The following is a 25322-nucleotide window of genomic DNA, read 5'->3' as shown; positions in this document are numbered from 1 at the left end:
TAGAACTTATGTATTTAATCACTCTCATTTGTTGTAAATACTTATCAATTATATCTGGTTGTCCAAAAATTCACCAGGTAACCACACCAACCAATCACGAGAAAGGTAATTACGTCCTAACCAACCGCTAGAAAGGAAATTACATCCTTTTCTCTCCCTCGAGAAATCTTTATACTAGAACAATTATTTTGATCAGTGCCCCAACAGGGTTAATCCTGATGCCTCAAAACCCCCTAAGTTCAACCTCGAGTCAAACATAAAGCTTTAGGTTCCCACTCACTCTCTTTCCAGCTCAAGAATACCTCATGGTAGCGTCGTGCCCAATCCTCACAAAGTCTTGAGTAGATTTATGAATCCAATTTCCCTTCCTCTTGTTGCCTCCAACTTCCTCCTTGGTTGCCTTCCTTCGCCCCCTCCATTTGCGTTTTTATTTTAAATCTCAAATGAAAGAAAGGTAACTGATTCTTTTTAACTATCCGGCTAAATGAGTGTTTTCTTTTTTTGAAGTTTCCCAGGGTGATTTCCAAGATTCCCTTAACCACTTGTTTAAAAAATAACATAATCATAAACTTTAACCATCGAAATTTTTGTTAGACTTCCAATTAGCGTAGAGGTTTTTAGCCTCGAAGAGTAAAATAATTGCAAATTACACGCAAATCACAATGTCTGGAGAGGTGATATATATATATATATATATATATATATATATATATATATATATATCACCCCTCCAGACATTGTGATTATATATATATATATATATATTTTGATTGACATTGTTATTATATATATATATATATATATATATATTTTTTGATTGTGAAATGAGAGTTTATTTTTTGTGATAAGCCATGGTATTGACCCATGGTATGGTATGGTATGGTTAATAATATCCATGGTAAAGTAAGGTGAGTATCCATGATTTAAAATCTTATTATATTGTAAGTATTATTTTGGTTTTGAAATAATAGATGGTTTTTGGGCATGTGGTATTCATGAGCCATCATATTGGCCTATGGTATGGTATGGTTAATAATATCCATGGTAAATTTTGGGTGAATATCCATGGTTAAAAATCTTGTTATATTTTATGTATTAAGTTTTTATGTGCTTATCAATGAAATTTAAATATGGTTACAAAATTATTATTCTAATTTATATGGTAAAATGGTTCTTAATTTATACCTATTATTTATATATTATATATTTTAATGTGATAAAGGTTTAGATATATCTCAAAAGTAATTATAATTTTTTTTAGATTAATAAAAAATGATATAAAAATTAAATTCAAATAAAATATTTATAAAATATTTTGATTGTGAAATGAGGGATGGTTTTTGGGCATGTTGTATTGATGAGGCATTGTATTGGTCCATGGTATTGTATAGAGTCTATTTACAAGTTGATAATGTTTATGGCAAAGTGGACAAATATCCATGGTTAAGCATATTGTTATAATGTAAGTTTATTGTAAGTATTAAAGTGTTGATGTGCTTATTAATTAAATTTAAATATGGTTACATAATCATTATTCTATTTTATAAGGTAAAATATATCTTAAGTTATCGTTGGTACTTATAAGTTATATATTTTAATGTAATATGTATATTATGATTTTCTTTTATCTAAAAAAAATTATTCGTAATTTTGTTAATAAAAATAATATTACAATGTAATAAATTGAATTTTATTATTTTTATTACTTTTAACTTTTTACTGACACTATATCTCCTTGATACTGACCTCCATATTACTTTTAACCCACATGTAACCATATTGGGCTACATATTACATGTAAATGTTTACCAATTAGAAATTGGACATATTAATATAAATTCAACATATTAAACCGATATTCTTTAACTTTGTTACATTATACCTACATATCGCTCCAATATTATGCTCAAAAATAAATAAATAAATCACCTATATACTTCTTTTTAATTGTAATACATTTTCAAATTCATCACCAAAAAAATATATTTTTAAAAATAACAATCTCAAAATATTATTCATATCTTGATTTCCACCCAAAATATAACTGTACATAACCATAACTATCTTACATAAATGAGAATTGATTGAAGATTATTTTAATAAACCTTAACAATGGGAGAGCTCTAAGGGAATGGCGACTTAGGGTTTCTGAAGAACCTGCAACGGCAGACCTGTACAGATCTCTGCAATATTGTCATACCACCAGTAATACGAAAGACCACATACGACAAGGAGCATCGCGAGCATCATGAATCCCCCCCCAGGGGGAGGACGCTGCGCCTCCCCCCAATGCAAATGATTCTCCTCAGAGGCGTGAGGAAGGTACTAAACAAGCTGAACAAAATGGAGACAGAGAGGAGATAGATCCACAAGATGCCAAGACGAATGACAGAGAGAATCCCCAGGTCACCTCGACCACCTGTAGACTGGTTGCTACTGAACGCCCGAAGATAGAGCTCCCAAGTCATCGGATCAATGCTCAGATCCAGTACATGAGAGACCATGCACTGATAGGCAAATTCATAGGACTATGGCCAACAGAGAAAGTGCTGCATGGCTGGATAGCAGCTAAGTGGAAGCCGAAAGGACACATAACACTACAGCTAGGACCTAAAGGGTTCTTCACGGCCATCTTTAACTGCTTAGAGGACCGAAACAGAGTACTAGATGGAGGGCCCTATTTCTTCAATGCAACTGGCCTATATCTGAGGGGATGGGTTGAGTGCTTTAATCCGAACAAAGAAGATCTCAGCTGGGTGCTAGTCTGGATCCGTCTCTATTCACTCCCTATGGAATACTGGGACGAAGAGTCTTTACAAACCATAGGAAATGGTCTCGGTGAATTTATCAAAACAACAGAGGAGACAAAACTTCGAAGATACACTTCCTACGCCCGAATCTGCATTTATATGCATCTCAGCAAGGCACTTCCAGATGCAGTAAGTATCTATCACGACAATGTTGAATGGGTTCAGTTAATTGATTATGAACATGTGTCGTTCAGATGCAGGAGATGCCATGCACTGGGTCACCTGTTTCGGGACTGTCCTCTAAATCAGAAACCCTCGAATACCTCTGCCTTTGATAAGCCTGATTTGAATGGCTTCACTAAAGTTGCCAATCGTAGAAAAAACCACAAGAAACCTGCTTCAAATCCTAAGAAGCCTCAAGCCAGTTCATCAAAACCCTCTACGAGCAATAGTTTTGAAGCGCTAGCCCGACAAGATGTCCACAACCCTGAAAACCTCGACCCCTCTGAGGAGGAACCCTTGATGGACAAACAACCTGCACATTCTGATTCCAAGAAAATCCAAAAAGATCCATTACCCACAGATCTCTCATCCATGGCTCAGTGTATAGTCCCAGCTTGGTACTCTCAAGGAATGGAGGTAGACAACACGCAGCCCGACTCTACAAGAGCAACAAAAACAACAAAAGGAACAAGTGATACTTGGCACATGGAAGAAGAACCAGAAAGCATAGATATTGGGGGTTTGGATATTCTTGGCCTAGAGCAGCCATGCAAAACAAAAAATTATGACAAAATCCTAGAGAGACAGCTGGAGAATCTGGAAGTAATTCTCTCCAGGGCTCAAAGGAAAAAATCCCTAGGTATTCAAACTGGAGGTCTTTGGGATGGGAAAAGTATCACCAAAGATAACAAAAAGAGAGGGAGGAAAACGGATCTCGAACGCACTATCCGCATTGGGGAGATGCTAATGGAGTCAGGAAGGTACTCCAAGCTTAAAAAGTATTACAACTCTCTTTCCAACCTTCCATCATGAAGCTAATCTCATGGAACATCAGGGGGCTCAATGGCCTCGAGAAATGCAGATTGATTAAAAATATGATAAAGCAAGAGAAGCCCCAAATTCTCTTTTAGCAAGAAACTAAATGCAATTCCATCTCTCTGGACCGAATTGCTACAAAAGTCTGGCCAGGTAGTCTAGCAGCAGTTGTGGATACTTCTGGTGCCTCAGGCGGCCTGACAATCATTTGGGATGCACGTTCCATTGAGCTCAACAACATACATGCAAACAAGCACTTCCTTCAAGCTACTTTCCACATCACAGGTACCAGTATACATGGTCAATTTACCAATGTATATTTTCCCCAGGAGGCTATGCATAAGATATAACTTCTGAATACCCTTTCCTCAATTAATGTTGATAGGTCTCATCCGCTCTGGATCACTGGGGGTGACTTCAACATGATAACCAAGATGGAAGAAAAGCGAGGAGGAAGGAACAAACTGGACAAGGAAAGTAATAATCTAAAAGATTACATTCAAAGCAATTGGCTTATTGACATGCCATTCAACAATGGAATTTATACCTGGAATAACAAAAGAGCAGGTTTGCATCAGATTGCGTCTCACCTGGACAGATTCTTAATCTTTGACAATGCAATCCATTTAGGAGGAGACCTCTCAGCTTCAATTCTATCGCTTTCAGGTTCAGACCATTGGCCAATTTCTCTTCAATGGTCACGACCAGGAAATGCTACCCGCAGGCCTTTTCGCTTCGAGGCTTTTTGGATGACACATCCGGATTTCGTCAACCTAATAAATTCGGAATGGACTAACTTCTCTCCACCAAATGGTACAAGAATGTTCCAATTTCAACAGAAGCTTAAATACCTCAAGAGTAAAATAAAACAATGGAACCATTCTTCATTTGGTAACATTTTCCAGGCTCAGATCGCTCTCGATCAAGATATGAAACAGCTGCAGCAATGGATCATCACAGAAGGTAGATCAGAGGAATTTTCAGAACAGGAAAAGTCTCTTGAATCTCAGATTTCAGAGAGGGCCAAACAAGAAGAAACGCTCTGGAGGCAAAAATCGAGAATTAGGTGGCTAAAGGAAGGATAAAAAAATTAAAAAAAATTCACCGAACCACTATTCAATGCAAAATGAATAACAATATCACTCACATCCAAAATGAGCAAGGGGTAAAAGTGGAAAAACATGAAGAAATCGAACTTGAACTTCTCAACTACTTCAAGCAAGCTCATCAAGAACCACAGGTTGACAGAACGCAAGCTATAGAAAAAATCACAAAGAACATCCCCAAAGTCATCACAGAGGAGCACAACCAACTCTTACTCAGGCTGGTCGACTTACAGGAAGTGGAAAATGCAGTACATCAATTGAAAGAGGGGAAGGCGCTTGGTCCTGATGGGTTTACTTCCAATTTTTTCCATAATTTTTGGGAGCTAATTAAAATGGAAGTCTGGCAGGTTGTTGAGGAATCGAGAACTTTGAGGTGGATGCTTCCAGCTATGAATGCTACATTCATAGCCCTTATCCCAAAGGAAGCTCAATCTGGCACCCCTGACAAATATTGGCCCATTGCCTTGTGAAATGTCATCTACAAGATTGTTTCCAAAATCGTAGCTTCAAGACTCAAATCGTTGCTACCACTTCTCATCTCGTCGGAGCAGTCAGGATATGTAGAAGGTAGGCAAATTACGGATGGCATAATCCTAACTCACGAAATCATCCACTCCCTGAAGCACTCCAAAAGATTAGGTATGCTCCTTAAAATCGACCTCTCAAAAGCCTTTGATAGCTTAAGCTGGATGTATATTCAAAAGACCCTAATTGCCTTTGGTTTCTCCCTCACCTAGATACGCTGGGTCATGAGTCTCATCTCTTCCTCTTTCTTCTCAATTTTGATCAATGGAATCCCCTCCTCACCGTTCCAGCCATCCTGGGGAATCAGACAGGGAGACCCTCTCTCCCCTTTCCTCTTTGTGTTAATGGCAGAAGGTCTTGGCCGAAGTATTAAAGATGCTTTGTTATCCCAGAAACTCAGAGGCCTGTCATTTCCTAACACTCCTGCCTTCACCCATCAGCAATTTGTGGACGACAATATGCTTTTCGGTCACCCTTCAGTCTAGGAAGCTCGACAATTCAATTCTCTATTGTCGGACTTTTCGGATGCCTCTGGAGCGAAATAAACAAAGCCAAATCTCAAATATTCTTTTTTCACACCCCTGCTATCACCCAAGCTTCTATAGCTCGAATTCTTGGATTCTCAATTGCTGCTCTCCCTTCCAAGTATCTTGGTGCTCCTATGACTGACTTAGCTCTGAAACACTCCTCTTGGAGGATGCTCTTAGAAAAACTGGAGGCTCGCCTATCCTCCTGGACTCATAGGGCACTCAATATGGCCAGTCGTCTCGTCTTAATCAAGGTGGTTCTCCAATCCATGCTGTTGTATCTCTTCTCGATCCTAGCTGCACCCAAATGGGTTCTCAAAGATATCAAACATATACAGAGATCCTTCCTGTGGGGAAACTTAGAACAAAAGAACAAATGGGCTCTAGTCAAATGGGACACACTTTGCCTACCAAAGCTTGCAGGTGGAACAGGTCTTCCTGATCCTTATCACAGCAACGTGGTTATGGGCACTCACATTTGGTGCAAATGGCTTACTGTACCGTTCACCCCTTGGGCAACCCTTTGGACTGCAAATTATGCCAGCAGTCGACTGATAGAAGAATTAATCCGAATTTCAAAAGTCAACCCTGGTTCTCTAATCTGGAATGCGGCCAAGCAACACAAGCTCTTAATTCAGCAGCATAGTTTTTGGGAAGTTAGGGATAGCAATACATCAAGGTTCTAGAATGACTCCTGGTAGCAACAACCCAAACTAAAGGACTTAATCTTACCTCATCAAATCCCGGAACAGGAATTGCAAACATCTAACACAGTCAAGCACTTCTGGCTTCCTTCCACAATGCAAGGGCATAGGTAATGGCGTAGCACAAACCACATATTAAGACATGGAATGGAATCAGCTCAACAGATTCTTGGTACTGAATTAACAAAGAGAAGAATACAATATTCAGATGAAAAGGATATTCTTAGATGGGGCTATGAGGAAAAAGGAACCTTCACTACTAGGGAGGCCTATCACATCATTATGAAGGAACACACTATCAAAGATCCTCTCTGGAATAAAATATGGGACCCCAACATTTGGCCGAAAGTCTCTACCTTTCTATGGCTTTTATGTCACAACAAAATCCTTACATGGGACAATCTCCAGAAGAGAAGCTTCCACGGCCTCTCCATTTGTCCCAACTGTAAGCAATAAGAGGAAACCACTCAGCATCTAATGAACTCCTGTCCATTAGCACACAAGCTCTAGGAAAAGGTCAGCTTTAGATGCCAAAAGGATGGACGGACACAAGGAGATATTGTTTCCACTGTTCGCAACTGGGCAAGGAACCCATTCAAAAGCAAGCTTTTAAACTCCTTATGGAAGCTTATACCGGGTTTTCTCATGTGGACAATTTGGAAGGAGAGAAATCGGCGAATCTTCAAGGACCAATCTATGCCCTTGGAATCTCTTTGGAACACAGTGTGTCAAAATATCAGGGAAACTTTACTTCTTCAAACATGGACTGAGGAGGACTTTCCCTCCCTCCCTCAGGAACAAACCATATGGGAAAATTGGAATTTTCAGTGGAATCAAGAGATGATAATCAAAGGAAAAACTCAAGCAAAAAGCAGGACACCAGATAAGTGGCTTCCTCCTCCCCGTCACATGTTCCAGCTAAACTTTGATGGAGCCTCGAAAGGGAATCCAGGAAAGGCCGGATTTGGAGGAATATTCAGAGATCATAAGGGAACTCCTCTTCTAACCTACTTAGGCTCAAATGGATGGGATACTAACAACTCGGCAGAATTAGAAGGATTATGGCAGGGACTCATTCTAGCCCAAAAACATGGTCTATTCCCGCTTGTTATAGAGGGAGACTCGCAGATCCTTATAAATATGGTCAACAAAATCTTGCAGGGAACATCCTCAAGTAAAGTGAGCAACATATGGAGAATGGCGAGTAGGAAGAACTTATTGAAATCTGGCTCTCCTCCCACAGAGCGATCAATCTCAAGCACATACGTCGGGAGGGAAATAAGGTGGCTGACCTATTGGAAAATATAGGAGTGGAAAGTGGAAGGGATCTCCATACAGGTTCGCTCTCTACACTAGCCACTGAACACCAGATACTGGAGTATAAGGAAATGGTGAAGAATGAAATGGCTCAGGAGGAAGAAGCGCACCCGGATGCGGGTGAAATCCAAGATCATTAATGCTGACCCAACGGACAGTCGGCGATCGGACCTGCTAGACGGTGGGTAGTGCTCCATTCTAAGCACACCTGAGCTGAACGCAGGCAAGCCTACACACAACATTAAATGGCCACTCAGGCCGATATCCAGACGTAGTTGGAAATGATATGGAGCCTCTCGACCCTTATGTCTATCCTCCTTCCCTTAGCATCTGTCCACCTCAGGCTGGAAATTCTTGCAGCAGAACTACCACCGGGAGCCGATGTTGGCTTCTTTGTTGTATTGACCTCGGAAATGGGCACCATTACTCCCATTCTAGGCATTTCCCTTTGAATCTTACACATGAGCTCTCTGTTCACAACCTATTCTCCTTCCCGGCCTCTTGTCCAGCTAAATTGCACTCTAACCACACTTATATGGTTCGTCACTGCATGAGGAGTTGTAGAGGATGCACCCGCGGTGGCAGCGCCCACCCACAAGCAGCACAAAGCTCTGCTCCTGCCTCACCCCCTCATTCCCATGAGAATTCACCTCCTCCCAGTTCGCCTCATAGACACTATCCTCAAACGCGCAGTGGATGGGGGCAAGGGCAGCCCTCAATGGCTGTGCACAGTGATTTCTGGCTCCACATTGCAATTTCTCCTCTGCAACCCAGCTCTGTCCCTCACACAACCCAGTTCAGGTTCTAGAGTAGCCTAAACAGACCCATCATTACTGCCAATGTGACCATAGTTTTCTCTGAAGAAAATGAGCAGAACAGTGCTCAAGCGAGAAATTCTGAAGTGCCATTTTAGGAGGCGAGAAATCAGGGAGTGGGTTGTGGTTCTTAGAATCGCTCGAAGGATGATAGCAGGGAAGTGAGGCATGGCCGTCTGCATGATGAAGGAGGTCACGCTGGTGACATTCAACAAACTGGTGGTAGCTCAGCTAGAGCTTCAATTATGATAGAATTAGCTGGCAGTTTGAGCGGCACCCAACATGTAAGAGAGCCTCCAGGTGGCATAGCAAAAGGTGACGTGGCGGAGGAGGATGAAGACTAGGACCGGTACGCCTACCTCATTGTCGAGGAGACACCTAACCAGGATGATAACAAATGATGCCATGTGGCATCTGTTTCCACCCACGGGCCAACTCAAACTTCTGCTGCTGACGGGTTTGGTTCAATCACTTGCTGTTTCTGTTGTTTGTTTGAACGATAAGCGGGTTTATCTTTTTTCAGTCGTATCCGGTGGTGCTGTGTCGACACTTCTTCTAGTTTTTGTCTTAAAGAATGGGTCCATGTCTTATGGTTGGTTTTCCTTTGGTGACGATCTCGAGATATATGTATGGTTTTTTGCCATGTCAAACTGGTTTGCCGAAATCAGGGGCAGTTTAGACACTCTTGATGAACTTCAGTGACAACGGTTGAGGCGGGGCCTCTTTGTAACTATATTTTTGTTTTTATTAATAGAATTAGCGTAACATAGAAAAAAAAAACTATCTTACATAAACTAATAAGTATAAAAGCACTGATCCTTTATTCATCACAAAAAAATCATTTTAAAATTACTTATCGCAAAATATCATTCATAACTTGATTTCCACCCTCAATAACCATAGCCATAAGCATAAGCATAAGCATAAGCATAAGCATCTTGCATAAACTAGTGCATATAAAAACACGCATCATTATATTTGCATTCATAACTATCTACTTTATCCATAGGACAGAATGAAAAGTTTCTACGAAATCCTAATAATTACATTTCAACTACATATATGAAATAACTATGAATAATAAAGTAAATGTGAAGGATGAAAGACACCCAACTTACTGGAAACATTAATAAACAACATAGGAATGTTGTTAATTCTTTTTCATTGGTAGGTACAAGTTCATTTCTGGGGCAAACTGTATCTAGGATTATTTCAAGGATGAAATATTAAAAGTTTCATTGTTTTGATTGTTTTATTTGAGGCTCTGTAATGGTACATTCACTTAATTGGGTTAAACACTAAAATGTTGTTTCGATACAATTTTAAACTCCATAGTCAACAACACGAGAAGATTTTGAATTAAAATATGAGTATTCTAAATAGAAAACATAATATAGGATTTTAAAATGGAAAATATTTGGTTAGTTGATAGTAGTATTTAATGTATGTGAAAGGAGTATTTGGTTATAGTATTTAATCTTTGTTATACCAGAATTTCTCTGGAGCTGGAGCTAGAGTTAGGAAATTTGTTCCAAAGGTTCCTAGGAGATTTAAGTTCCAAAGGTTTTCAGGAGCTTTGGAACTATAGGGGAACCCAGTTCCCAGGAGCTTTGGAACTGTATGGGAACCCTACCTTTTCAGCCGGAGCCACGATGGGAGCTAGGGAAAGTCCCATGAGCTTTGAACACTGTTTTTTTTTTAGTTCCAACATTCCCTGGGGTTGGGGAATACAAAGCCTGTAGAGAAATATGTTGAATTGCCCACAAAATATGAGCCTATGTTGAAACATTCACAGGAAGAAAGACCAAAGACATCCTTAGCACTTATATTCTTAATTGTGAAACTAGTGCAATCCCTTAATGGGTTAAGGAAGGGTGTGGCACCAGAAAGTAAGAGCATGCTGATGAGTATTTCTTTTGTTGTTTGAGATTTCATGATGATGAGTATTTATTTTGTTGTTTATGTATATAGATCACAGAAGATTGTGTGAGCATATTGTATGTGGTAGTCAATGCTTAAACATTAGAGTTGTTTTTTCTCATAAGAATAACTAGAGAAACATGATAGAATTGATAATGAACTTGACATTTTATATATATATATATATATATATATATAGATATATATATATATATATATATATATATATATATATATATATATATATAGATATATAAGAGAGACTCAAGAAAAGAGACAACTAGAGAATCTATTTTATATAAGAGAGATTATGTGTTTATTATTTATATATTTGAATTGATTTAAATATTTAAATATTTAGAATCAATATTAATTTTGATTATTATATAAATTATATAATTAAAATAACATTTTTATTTTTTATTTTTTTAATTATATTCCCAACATTCCCACGTTCCAAAAAATCATGCAACATAATATTTAATATATATAATATTCATTCTAAAATAAATTGTTTCAATGCCATAATCATTAACTTAATTAAATTAGCATGGACTATGGGTCTTTCTACTCTCTATCAATACATTTGATTGGAAGAAAGTGAAGGGAAAAATTACAGGGAAAATCTCCTTTAGTATCAACGTGCTTTTGAAACCATACGAATTAACTTTTAATTCAATACAATCCAAAATTAACTTTGATGAAATTTCATCTGTGTGATTGTAAAGTGATGCTAACTCCAGAAAGCCCATTCTTTTGAGTACAATGCAAAGGGCCACGCGGGCTCTGACATTGGATGCCTTTCCATTCTTCAAAATGAATATTTTGAAGAAATTATATAAACACAGAACCCACAATGTAGCATATAATAATAAAAAATAAATCAAAGGGAAATATCTATATCATTTGAAGAAGAAAACCCAATTATAAAATCTTCAATAAATTGACAACTACGATTCAGAGGGATCAAAATTGACAACTGAATCTATTGTGAGACAAGTCAAGTAATACCAAATTCTCAAAGTCTCTTAGACTAGGAGGTATTTTATCTGATAAATAGTTGTGATGAAGATAAAGTTTCCATAGTTGTTTAAGATGGCATAAGGAATTGGGGATTTTTCCAGAAAGCATGTTTCTGCTAATATCTAGGAAATCAAGATGCTTCAATTGTTTAAAATCATCAGGGATGTTTCCTTCTAATCTATTGTTTCCTAAATCCAACATTTCTATTTTTTCAAGGCTACCTAATGGTGGTATACTACCATTTAATATATTTCCACTTAAATTTAGAAAGATCAAGTTGCTAAGATTCCCAATATGTGTAGGGATGTTAACTTCTATTAAGTTTCTTGATAATAACAAGTGAGACAAATTGGGAGAAAGAATCGTTATCGTAGGGGGTAAAACACCACTTAATTTATTATGATTTAAATCTAGCTCTTCTAGGTGAGAACAATTTGTAAGAGCTGCAAAAAAAGGCATAGTTGTAGTGCTTCCACTATCAAGTTGATTGGACTCTAAGTCTAAATATTCAAGGAGTTATAACTTACCCAACTCGGCTGGCACACTCCCACTCAACATATTGTCTCCAATACTCACTCTCATGAGCTAGAAACAATTTCCAATGGAATTTGGAATGTTTCCAATTAATCTATTTCCCCATTAAAAGAGACTCTTCAAATTAAGCATACTTGACAAAGAAGAAGGGATGATGCCTACCAATTCATTGTGATATATAGAACGTACATGCAAATTGGTGAGTTGACCCCATTCTTGTGGAATGGTGCCAGTGAACTTGTTCATAGAAATATCCAAGTAAATCAATGTGGAGATATTTAATAAAGAAGTGGGAATGGAACCGGACAATTTATTGTCATGGACAATAAGTGTTTGCAGATGGGGCAGTAAGCCCAATTCCAGTGGAATCATGCCACTGAGTTCATTATTATAGATATTTAAACTAGTCAATGTCGAAATATTCGACAAAGAAGCGGGAATGGTGCCAGTGAATTCATTTTCTGATAATTCAATTGGTTATAAACTATAGAGAAAACCTAATTGGGGTGGAATGGAACCATTGAGACCATTTTTCGCTATTCCTAAAGCAATAAAATCTGAATGTTTTGATATGGAAAAGGGAATGACACCTGTGAGGCTGTTCGCTACCAGGTTGAGAAGTTGTAAATGTGGAAGTGAACCCAACTCAGTGGGGATGTTTCCCTCCAATTGATTGAAATTCAGGTTGAGCATTCTCAAACGAAAGAGGCATCGCAATTGGGGTGGGATATGACCATAAAGCGCATTGCGGGAAATATCGAGGGAGTGAAGAAACGATAAATTTCCGAGTGAGGGAGAAATGGTGCCTTGCAGATCCATGGCACTAAGGTTGAGCGCAGTCACTCTGTCAAATTGATGGTGGTGGGTGTAGGTAACCGTAGTCCAGTTGCACAAGGGAACCTCGGAACTCCAATCGGCCATGGATTGATTAGGATTATGGGTGATAAGAGACTTAAAATCCAATGGGGTCTACAACAGATTTATTGGTTGTCCCTGGGCTAGATTATAGGGCCAAGTAGGCTTCAATGCCCTTCATTCTATTGTCCATATTCTTCATTTGAAGTTGTGTTTCATCGAGTATGAGATTGCTTAGTAATGTTTTCATCTACCAATAGAGTGGAATGGCGCGTATATATTAGTTTAGGCACGGGGGCTTCACTCAATGGACCTCTAACATAGTAGGTGCGTTCATGGCAAGTTATACAATACCTTTAATTTGACTACATATTGAAAAATACCTCTAAAAATCAATTTATTTAACCCTTACCAATACGAACCCAATAAACCTTCCCAATTAAAAAAAAGAAATAAAAGAAAAAAAAAACCTTACATACTCTAGATATTGTAGGTATCCATTTTTTCATTGAATTTTTTATACCCATTTATATTATTTTCATTAACTTTGAGCTCCATTTTTTATACGTAACATATAAAAACCATTTAGCCCCTATTATATTCTTAGTATATTATGTCCTTTTTTCTTCAATATATATCCCCCAATACGAATGCATGTTGTATGGTATTTCTCCTTAAGTGAAGTCCCTATGGATTTAGGTTCCATTTTGTGTGCCTTATATTGGGAACCTATGCAATGACCTTAAAAAAAACATCACAGTCTAAATAGGAATTCTCTTTCTTGGCCAACCTTCCTTTCTACCTCCTAAAGTTCCTGTTAAATTTCTAGAATAATTTGAGTGGAAAACATCTTAGAAAAAAACTCCACTCTGAACTAAGCACCTGAATCCCAATGATTTCCATGGTATCCACCTCCTCACATAGTCTAGCCTCAATGCTAGCAAATCATGGCATGCATAAGGAGTATATTTTGAGAATAAGAGCGATTTGAATAGAGGTCGGAATGAAAATAATGACATAGGTAGTAGAAGCAAAGTTGGGTTGGGGAAGGCAGGCTCAGGATCCCCTCATGGAACTTTAGGAGTGTAAGGCTAAACCACTCAAGGAGAAGGTGAGGCACACTTGCTTTATCAAGATTGAAACCTTTCCAAAGGAGAAAAGAGAGGAAGGAAACAACTGATGAAGTAGAGAATCCGGGGAGGAGAAAATTAGAATTCGAAATGTCCTCTTTGCATGGAGGAAGAAAATAAAAGAAGTAGATCATCATCAGACAATTGCCAATAATGCAATAATCACCTTCACTGCTGACTGCAACAAATCTGCCATTCGATCCTGAAAAACATGAAGTCTTTCCTCCTGTTGAAAAAACAAGGTATCTTTTTCTCTTGATTCTGGTCTTTCTTCATAAATAAGAGTATGCTCCTAGTCTTCAAAAAATTCTGAACAAATAGGTGAGCAGATTTCCTCTTCAAAGAACATTTCAAAGCATGAGACATATGAGGAAAAGTCTGAAAGGGAATCTTGAATAGTCTGGTGTGCTGAAGTCTGAATATATGGTAGGTCATCTTCATACGGTATGACAGCCAGATTCTAATTGCATTCATGAAATTCATCAGTCATGAGAAAAGCAACTTCAGATGATTCTTGAAACCCAACATTATCATTTATATTGTCTACCACAAATTCATTCAGAGAAACTTTTTCACTTGCTTGAGCAGAGATCTCACCTTGCTGTTCATGAGGTGACTGGATTACCTCTTCATGAAGACTGTGTTCTGCTGACATGAGAACATTCAGATCCAAAACTCTGTCTTCTTCATCCCAGATGATTTCAGCAGTAGAGTTCTCTTTCATGGGACTTAGTACAAGGTTTTCTTGGTCATCACAATCTGAATCTGAATCTGAAATGGGTGACTTGACATTATCACATTCTAGAATTAGAACTGGACTTCCTTGCATGCTGTCTTCTTCTATGGACAGATCTAAACTGACACTTTTTCTTTCATCACTTTTAGCCATATGGAACTCTTCAACCTGTTGATCTATTTCATGTCATTCACGTTGACTGTCAAGATGCAAAATTCCTTCATTTTCCACCGTACAAAGATCTTGATTCTGCTGCAACATTTACTGAGCATCTTGATGGGACTACTCTAGTTTCTCTTCATGTTGCTGAAATGGATTCTCATACAAGGCTTCCATGATCTCATCATCCATAAAATTATCATCCTCATAGTATTTTTCAAGGCTTTCAATAAAAGTAGAAGCATGTTTGCGACAGTCACGAACTAGATTTAATGATGGATAAGAGTCTTTATATCTTTCATTGAACAGGGCATGAAAATCCTTTAAATAGTAAATACAAGCAGATGGCAAACTTTCATACCAAGATTGGGCTTCACCTTCTAGAGTGGCCATGAATATCTTCATCAAGCAATCTTCAGGAAAATCAACCTTCAACTTGCAAATATGCATGTGAAATTGAACTAGATGTAAAGCAGCGTCCTTCTTACCATCATCTTTAAACGTAGGCAAATTCCTTGACCAATCTACTTTTGGAATCTTATTTGGAAAGCCTGGAATGTGATCTCAGCTCATGGGAGCGTATCTTCTTGCAATCCACTCCATTTAAAAAAAAATCTCAAAGATACTGATCCCTCTGCAGTGGAGTCACCATGAAGCACCGGTTACGGGATTCTTCAGTGAAAGGAGTCGCCAGGTGAATGATTTCAGCCGTCTTCTTATGTCTGATCGTTGTTCGCCATCAACAATCAACTCTGAACTTGAGATATGTACTGGGGAAAAACAATCTTCAAGCAAAACATTTTCGTTTTCCAGTGGAGTTGCCACTATGTTATCACCTAAATCTGCCCCAGGCTGAAGGTAGGCAAAAATTAAGGTAACCAAAAACCACGCTCAGTCTGGTAGCTAGCCCTACCAGAACAGGAGAGGGCTCTCTCTGAGTCACGCTCAGTGAATGGATAATCACAAACAGTCTGAGATGACTTACAATGAAATATTTACCTTAGGCTAGTAAGTGGATAGGGATTCGGGAAACAATTTTCATGAATGACCGAGCTTCTGGGACGGTATGGGACCAACGATCAGCTAAGAACAGAGAATTTAATATGAAGGCACAGATTATTCCGTGAGGCAAGGTAGGCGGAAAGTGTAGCAATTTTAGTTTGAGGTAATGCGGAATGAAAAGATTGTTGAAGAAAGTGAAAAGGGCATAGTCACATGAATCCTTTTCAATAGAAGAATAACACTGAACATGAAATTTTCCCACAGGCAGAGCAATAAAATTGAATTCTACTTAATCTCACTCAGAAAATTTCACTGGAAATGAGCATGAATTGAATTATGAAACATAAAAAAAATACATAAGAAACACATTTGCTACACTCACAACCACAAGAATCTCATGAAACAGAGCCGCTACCTTTCATTAATTCTCTGTCAAAAATACACAGTGAAGAAACAAAGTTTCTTTCCCACAGTCTCCTAGTACTTACAAGCCAACCATTTGCAAATAGCTTGCATACAATATATAGAATGTGTAAGGAAGAGATAGAACGCCCAAGGGTTGGGGAGTTACTCGAATCATTACAAAATGGAGATGGAGAGCCAACCATCAGCTACAGGTGCAGCGTTACAAACATGACATTTGGCCTTGGTGACCGTTTGCCTTCCTTCGCCACTTGGATAGAAGCCCATCTGGAGAGAAAATACTTTAAATGCCACCTTTGGTGCCAAAAAACCGAAGTGTAGATGAGTGGGCCCACTTGGAGAAGTCGCGAACCAAAATTTCGCGAAACAGGAGCAAAATTGGCAAGTTTTCCTCTGTGCGCCACGCCATTTTCTCTTTGCGTTGCGCTACTTTGGGGCCTATTTTGGGGCACCTTCAGGTGTTCAAAATGTGCCCAAGTGGGCTTGCTGGAAAGCCTGTCCTGTCTACTTTCTAACCCAACTGGAATTTTTGAATTTGGTGCTCATTTGCCCCTCCAAATCTCCATTCTCCCAAGACTGCTTTCTACGTGTCAAAAAAGTGGGAGAGAGGCCATTTTTTGGGTGTTTTTTACCTCTAGGGGACTCAGATCTTACCCAAATTTCTTGCCCGAACACCAGTAGTCGTAATTTTCCATGCTGAATCTAAAACTGCAAGCCATTCCTCATTTGGAGCTCTAGAATTTTAGCGTCGCGGCAGTGGCGTGATGCACAGGGAGAAAATCCCTTTTTTTGCCCAAAAAATTACCATGTGACCAAAAATTCCCCAAATTTCTTGAAATTTGGGCTGGAGGTTCCCTATGGGGTGCTATGCTGAGCCAAGGAAGCCTCAGCCAATATTCTAACCTGATCTTGCTCTTTTGCCTCCTTTTCCTTTCTTGTTGCTTTCCTCAATTTTGCCTTCAAGTTCCTTATCCGGGCCTGTGCTCTCATACTTCATACTCTGTAACGTAAAGCCATGTGCCTTAGTAAAGAAAGGTCCTAGTCGGGCTTGTCCAACAGCCTCTCCAAGTGCATGTTGGCTCTCTTAAGATTGGCCTCCCGATCCTCATTGATTTCTTGCTCCAATGATGTGATCTCAACTCTTCTCCTTCGTGTAGTTTGGCGATGCTCACGAATGTTTTGCAGCTCCTTGATCGCCTGTTGATCCTCTAGCTGCTTGTTTCTCTGCTCCAGGTACTTCATGTTCCACTTGGCCCTATCCAAGTCAAGGGATAAGGCCTCAATCACTGATTGCTGCTCCTGGATGATCTCTCCAAGCTCTGCATTTGTTGGCTCCGTGTCTGTCTCATCATCATGAAGGAGAACGAATTCGGTCTCTCGTTCACCTGATGGCCCTTCATCCTGCACTGGCTCTTTACCTTTGCCCTACTCCTGTGATGCTAATGTCAGAAGCGAGGCCCCTTCCACCCCAGGTGGAGATAACACTCACTTTGCTGCTGCAAACAAGGGTCTACTGCCTTTCTGATAGGTGATGTATACTGGCATAGTAGTAGTCTCATGTCGCTCATACTGATGAGATGGGCCACCTATCTCATGCTCTGCCTCTGATACTACCTGTGGAGCACTGAAGAAGTCACGGGAGATGAAGTCCTCCCAAGAAATACCCTGCAATCCCAACTGATGGTCCACCAAAATCCGGATAAGAGCAAAGTGATAAACACTATTGAGCTGCTGTCGAGGGGTCTTGTGCTGCATGAAATTTTTCATCCTCTCTATGTTCCCGCAAATGAAAAATGGGAGGTTCATCATTCGCACCCTGGTAAAGTGCATGAGAAACCTGAGGTGGTAGGCATAAAGGCCAGAAAACCTCCCCTCACAACTGAAGTACTTCATGATCAATTTCATGAGCGGAGCATACTCATCTCTCAAAAATCTGAACGGGAAGACTCTTGTAAGCTGACCCAAACAACTGGCCTTAATGTAAGGCTCATAATGATGCCTCTCCACCTCCTTCTTCTTATGCCACTGTTCTCCAATGTTTGGTATGCCTGTTGCCACTGATATGGTTTCGGGTGTCAATGTGAAAGTGACCCCAACCAAGATAGACTGTCCTCCATGTAGGTGAAGTGCAAAAAGATGGGCCAACTCATGATGAACTTTGACATTTGCCACCCTCTAACAAAATTCAAAACATGCTAAGTGCTGGAAACAAGACATAGCAAGAGGGCATGCCTGCAACTCAGTGAGGGTGTTTGGCTCATCTCTAAGATGTCTGCCACTCCGGTGATGTCTCCTGTGGGCCCTTTCTCCTGAAGCTGTGTCACTATGGGTCTCCTCCTCATATTTGATGAAACTTCTGATGCCATGACTGTTGTTTTGTAAGTTGAATTTAGGTTGCCCTTTGATTTTAATGAAGCTGGAGGTTTCTTTGACAATCTGCCACCAAGGGGACAATTAAAAAGGGAGCATTAGGATGGGGATAATATAATGGGAATAGGGGTTTATAGGAAAATTTTATTTAGGGATATACAAGGGGTTTTGGGGTATTTTGATAGGGTAGTGTTTGTGTTGTTGGCAAGGTAGGGTTTGGGTTTTTTGAGCAATAGGAGGAAGGGGAAAGGGAGTATTATTTTGGTAGTGTTAGGGTAGTGATTAGGGGAAAATGGCATAGGGGAATGAGTAATAGGGGTAGGGTAGGAAAAACACCTTGGCAACAATATCACTATAGCACAAACCCTAGCATCATGGTTTTTCTTGATGTCTTCCTTTGTTTGCTTTATAAAAATTTTTGCATTTGATTTATAATCATAAAACCATGCTATTCCTTTCAAATTTGATGCAAAATTGGAGGTAGGTTTCCTACCTTTCAATTGGATGAGCTCCACAAAAAATTTTGGGTGAATTGGGTGGTTTCTAGGTGTTTTACCCCTGTGCGCAGCGCACAAAGCCCAGTGCGCTGCGTGCTCTGAGTGTGTCGCACCAGTGGTGATTTTAAATGGTGGGCAGGCTCTGTGTGCGCCGCACCCGGTGAGTGCGCCACACGCTCTGAGATCACCCAAAGTTGCTCCAAATCGCTCCAATTCTTCAACTCACGACCTTGCAACCTTCCTCCAATGCCTTGATTGCACAATGAGCTTGTCTTATGGTGATATTTGTGTATATAGGCTTGGAGGTCATTTTTTTTTTTTTAAATTAACTTTTTCAAAAACCCACTTTTCTAATGTCTTGTTTCAACACTTTTTTTCTGACTTTAATATAACCCTTATTTTCACCTTTTCTCTGAATTTTGGGCTCAAATGATGAAAGTTTCGACACTTTTCGTAGGGATTGCATGACAGAGCCTTTGGCCACGGAAACCATGACTGTACCTAAAGAAATCAATTGTCGACCCTTTTTGAAAATTTTGTCACCAATAACATTGTTGGACTCTTCTTCAAAACAGAGTTTTGAAGAACCGTCGATTTTTATCAATAAGATGATGGAAAGCTGCAGATCATTACTTTGCAAGAGAATCACTTTGGCCTGCATGGCTTTACTGGGCATATTTTAAGACCAAAGTGATCAATTCCTAGACCTAATGACCAAAAATGACTTTTTTCCATTGAAGGACCAGACCTCGACTGTTATGGACTTTTTGATTATTTGACACAAAGATTTAAGCCAACAGGAACCAGACAAGATGAAAATAACTAGCATGACCTTCTTCGTCAGATTATGGCATGCCCCTAGTGGAATGCAGCCGAGTGAATGGAGTGGGACACCTAAAAATGAAATGCATAAAGAGCTTTGATCTCTGGCGGAGGACTGACAAGACAGACTCTAACAAGTTTGTTGGCAAGATGTCGGATACCCCAACATCCTTTTTATGACTGAGTGCAATATTGAATCCTTCGGCATATTCCTCACTCAATTGTCATTAAGTGATGGGTTTTATCAGAAGTGCTTCACATATATAAACTTTAGCAGAGTTGTTATTGAGTCTTTGGATGTGGTTATCTTTTCAAAGCACACACATACAAGAAGAAGAAAAATAATATGCCCGACTAATTTCAAGTTATCTTCTTGCGAATAGGGTGTTCCCTTCCATAAACCTGATGACTCGCTCTACTTCTTTCTAGTGAACAAATTTGGGACTTTTCATGAATTGTGAGACAATTTCAACCCAATAACTATCAATTTCTTATTTAAAGTTATACCCACTAGATTAGAACCTACACAAGGAGAATTCCATTCCTATTTCAAAATAACCTACAATTGACTTATACCATGCTATTCAATATTTTATGTATTTCTTCGCATCCTTGGCTTGTGACATAAAGACGCAACAAGTCACCTTGCATTTTCTATACTAACACTCCTAAACAGTAATAAAGTGTGCCCAAATCTGTCATTTCAAATTATCTGTGCATCTCACCTTTTGGTTTTTTAATTATCGATGTTGTTACCTATATTGGTGAGATCATCAACAACCGAGGCCATAGTGATAGTATCTGTTAGAGTTTTATCCGTGTTTCACTAAAGGTGTTTTCCCTTTAGCAACACTACAATACATTGTAGTTTCCATTCAGTGGAGAAGTGTACCTAGTAGCATCCTTGGTCTGTGTGCAAATGGGTTGAATTCACAATAGACTTTATCTGTTGTTTTGAAGGTGTTTCTCCTTCAATAGTACTTCATCTCAGTAGATCCTTTCAATCTACACCTTCAACAAATGCATACAACCCTGGGGTACATTCTATAGATTCCAGTTTTGCTGTGAGGGTATAGCAATGATGAAAGAATCACATCACTTTTAGGCATATTATTGTTGTTGTATGAAAGCATGCTTGTCTAGTGTTTCCCAAACTTATATAGAGCCATATTTATTATACTTTTATAGTTTGACTTATATGCTCACTTTTCTTAATTTAGGTGTTTTTCTTAGTACTATTTTATGCACAGATTTATCTTTAAGAAAAGTGCACAGTACAGAAGGGTTCTATATTTTGAGTAGGGGAAACTCTTCTAGGTAGGAGGTACTCTATTCTAGGGAGATTCTGTCATGCATGTTAGGTGCTTTATCCTAGACAAAGTTCCAAGTCCTTGCTTCCTTGACAAAGTCCCTGCTGGACAAGACACCGGTGGATAGAGTTCCAAATCTGTAAATTTTCCAAAAACCCACCTGACCCTAGCTATCTAGCCTAAAATCCTTTACATTCCAGTCATCTCTTGGTTGTGACTTCATAGAGAGTGCCCTCTCTGGGTTGGTAGGGCTAGCTATCAAACTAAAAGCTTGGTATGTGGTTACCTCCGTTGATCTCTTCATCAGCCTGGGGCATTATGGAGGATATTGGAGCGCATGACAACTAGGGAGTGCCAAGATGTTCTAGTGAATGTAAGGTTCCCAAGTCATGGAAAAATGCAATGCTAGTTTTGAGGTCATGACTACCAAGGTGTGTTAGGGAATGTTAGGGCATGCTAATATGTGCCAGATAGTATGAAGACATGTCAAACAAGCTAAGATGTGCCAAGTGTTAAGGCATTCCAAGATGTACAAGGGTTCCAAGTCCATGCCTCCTCTTCTTCCATATGATATCCACTTATGACATTTCCTTTGCAATATTTGGTGCATTTGATAGTTATAGGTCATTTATAGGTTATAAATATCTTCAAAGTTTCACTTCTAATTGAGTATTCAACTGAACATATTGATTCTCTTATACATAACTATTTTTCCCTCCACCCAATTTTCATAACTTCAATAACCATTAGGTAGGGACCTACATCTTCGATGTTGCTTTGCTTGTTTAGTAAAATATTGTTGAGACTTTAATTTATTGAAAGTTGTAGAATTTACAATTTATGAAGTTTCAAGGTCTAATTTTAAAAAATATAATTCTTTAAAGGGTGCTATCTCAATGGAAGAGCACCTGCTTTACAAGTAGGAGGTTGGTGGTTCGATTCCATCATGCCCTGACATCCATATGGAATGGCGACGATTAATTTTTGGTGACAGAGGCTCTTTTTACCATCACCAATGAGCTTTGGTGACATTTTTCGACCCTCATCAAAAATATGAAACGACGACAGTCAACGAACGCCACCATATATACGCATCAATAGTGACGACCCTCAAAGGTCCGTAACCATAAATCATTGTTGTTGATATGAAATGGTGATGGTCATTGTCTGTCATTATAGTCATTATTCGTGATGGACATTGAATGTCACCACAACACCTATACTTATAACAATGCGGCTTTTGGTGACGGTCAATGAACGTCACCATATATATGCACCAATAGTGATAGCCATTAAAGATCCATCACAATAAATCATTATTGTTCATATGAAATGGTGACGGTCACTATCCGTCATTATAATCAATGTTTGTGATGGATCTTGAATGTCACCATAACACCTATACTTTTAGCGATGCCACCTTTGGTGACGTTTAGTTTTTGGTGACGGAGGCTATGGTCCATCACCATTGCTCATATGAAATGGTGACGATCACTATCCATCATATCATTAATGGTGATGGACTTTGTATGTCACTACAACACCTATACTTTTGGCGATGCCACCTTTGGTGACGTTCAGTTTTTGGTGATGAATGCTCTTTTGACCGTCACCAATGAACCTATGGTGACATTTTTCACCCCTCACCAATGTCCTTTTTTCTTGTAGTGTAGACTCTCTAAGACACACCTATTTATAGCCTTTCTCATACAATCCCATGGTCCGCAGACCATGGGTTAATCTCAAAACAGACTCAAACTTTACATAAAACAAGGGGCTAAACCCCTTTGACTCCTAATCATCTACGCGTTCCACATCCACAAAATCGCGGAGACTTTACATTATTTACAAGTTGTATCAAAACTTGGATTATATTAACCCCAAAACTAACCCAGGGGACCCTATCCCAACAGGCCCACAACACAATGATCGTGACTCACCCTCGAGTCATTTTGTTGGAGATGTGATATTAACGCAAAGATCCCCCAGCTGAACCTAAATTACTACAACTTCGACAGCGCTCTGCGTTGCTTCTAGCTGAACCTCATCAACCAATTTTTCCGTGGCTGGTCCTTCTACGACTGTTGGTGTCCAAGAATGAACGATTTATTCACCCTATTCCAACATTAATTTATCAATCCGGGTGCGTATCCTTTCAAGGAAACGTGCAAGGTATATGCAAGGGAAAAAGCACAATCCGTTCCAACCAAGGGTTCATGGTTAAGATTCAAAACATTGCTTGTAAGATTAAACTAAATACAGAACTCCAGAAAAAAATTGCAAGAATTAAAGAACTATAACAGCAAGCATAAACTAATAAATAACATACACAAAAAGATGCAGCACCTGATCAGAAGAGTGGGCCCAGCTCTCTGATCAGGGCTGTGTTAGTCACAACGAAGATTAGAACAACAAAATAGGTGATACTTTATTAATCTGTAACAGGTGATTACAATATCGATGGGGGAATCCCCATTTACAGGAACAATCTGTCTTTTATACATAGTGCGGGAGAACAACATATCTCCCCAAAACATGGTAACCACATATTCAGAAATATACATTAGTTGGAATGGCACCAACACCAGATAACCGAGTATAGCAAGACGTCCAAGAATAGTTCCAGGATCTGTGACTCCAGCTACGCAGCCTCCTTAGGGCTGGTCGTTAATGGATCTGCTACGGGATGCTGGAGCAAGGGTTCCTGTTCTCCAGAAGCTATGGTCAAACATACATTTTAGTGTTGCGAATAGGTAAGACTCCGTGACTTTACTTCATTAATAAAATATTCCAATTAGACAAGTCAGGGGTATTTACCTTGTAAGTTTAGCATAGAAAACATGGGTAAATAAGTACAAAAAGGTCAAAAAGGGTGATGGAAATGCAACAGAAAGATAGCCCAATTTGGTGCCCAACATCTCCCCCCAACTAGCCTTCTGCATGCCCTCATGCAGTTCGCCGCCTCCGCAGGTCTGGATTTTGCAAACTATAGGTTTCATGAAGCTGGGCGAGATCATATTCTATGGCCATCTCTATTCCTGGAACTTTAAAACCATCTGAAAGGAGAACTTCCTTCCACCAGTCTATTGGAACATTATATGATGGAGTGTAATTTTCTGTAGGCAACCAAATAATAGGAAACTGAAACTGGATCCCCATCCACCAAACCCCACATGTTCAGACACATGCCACATATTTGGGCACTCTGGGGAGCACTCGTGCAAAATTTGGTGCCCCAAAAGGTTCCCTGTTCCGGACAGTTGTAGGTGACATCATCCACCTTTTCTGACAGCAATCAAGGGCCTCATCTTGAAATGTGATTAATTGCTTGACACAAAGATCAAGGCACCAATTTTGTGTCCTCAACATTCTATCTCTATTCCCCTCAATTCCCAAAAAGGTGTTGTGTTTAGTGAACATTGTGATTTACCTCTCATGTTCTCCTCTCACTATAAATGGCTTTGTAACCTGATTGGATTCAGAAGTGTTAAAATCCTTCTGCCAATTGATCTGATTGAAAGTGTAAGAGGTGAGGGGCCTTAAATGAATGTCCCCCACATACGAAATTGGGTTGAATTCTCTGTCTAGACGCAGTAGATACCCGTGCAGGTAAAACTCACACATCAAATGCTGAGTTGGCACGTCATGACTCCTCATTATTTGGAGGAATTGTACACCATCTTCTATTTCATAACTAATCTTGTTTTTGATGCTCTCCATGCAGAATAAAAGAAAACGTTCATGCAAGAATAAAGAGTA

At 39.2% G+C, this 25322-nt stretch overlaps 3 protein-coding genes across 3 annotated transcripts; all 3 read left to right on the top strand.

Moving 5' to 3' along the window:
* Window positions 1–2492: 2492 nt before the first annotated feature.
* LOC149225083 (uncharacterized) lies at window positions 2493–4873 on the top strand. The gene is made up of 2 exons (XM_089388350.1): window positions 2493–3733; window positions 4174–4873. The coding sequence occupies exons 1-2, from the start codon at window positions 2493–2495 to the stop codon at window positions 4871–4873; spliced, it is 1941 nt and encodes a 646-aa protein (XP_089244476.1).
* Window positions 4874–4914: 41 nt separating this feature from the next.
* LOC149225082 (uncharacterized) lies at window positions 4915–5364 on the top strand. Its single transcript, XM_089388349.1, has one exon. It carries the CDS (start codon window positions 4915–4917, stop codon window positions 5362–5364), a length of 450 nt encoding a protein of 149 aa, XP_089244475.1.
* An 809-nt stretch (window positions 5365–6173) lies between these two features.
* Window positions 6174–6632, top strand: LOC149225081 (uncharacterized). Its single transcript, XM_089388348.1, has one exon. The coding sequence runs from the start codon at window positions 6174–6176 to the stop codon at window positions 6630–6632; it is 459 nt and encodes a 152-aa protein (XP_089244474.1).
* The last annotated feature ends 18690 nt before the right edge of the window (window positions 6633–25322 follow it).

This window comes from Pinus tabuliformis, chromosome Q, assembly GCF_031772625.1.
Source record: "Pinus tabuliformis cultivar Carrire ecotype Pingquan chromosome Q, CPIR1, whole genome shotgun sequence".
Taxonomy (NCBI): Eukaryota; Viridiplantae; Streptophyta; class Pinopsida; order Pinales; family Pinaceae; genus Pinus; species Pinus tabuliformis.
The sequence above is the reverse complement of the archived record's forward strand: the minus strand, read 5'-3'. Positions and strand labels throughout refer to the sequence as shown.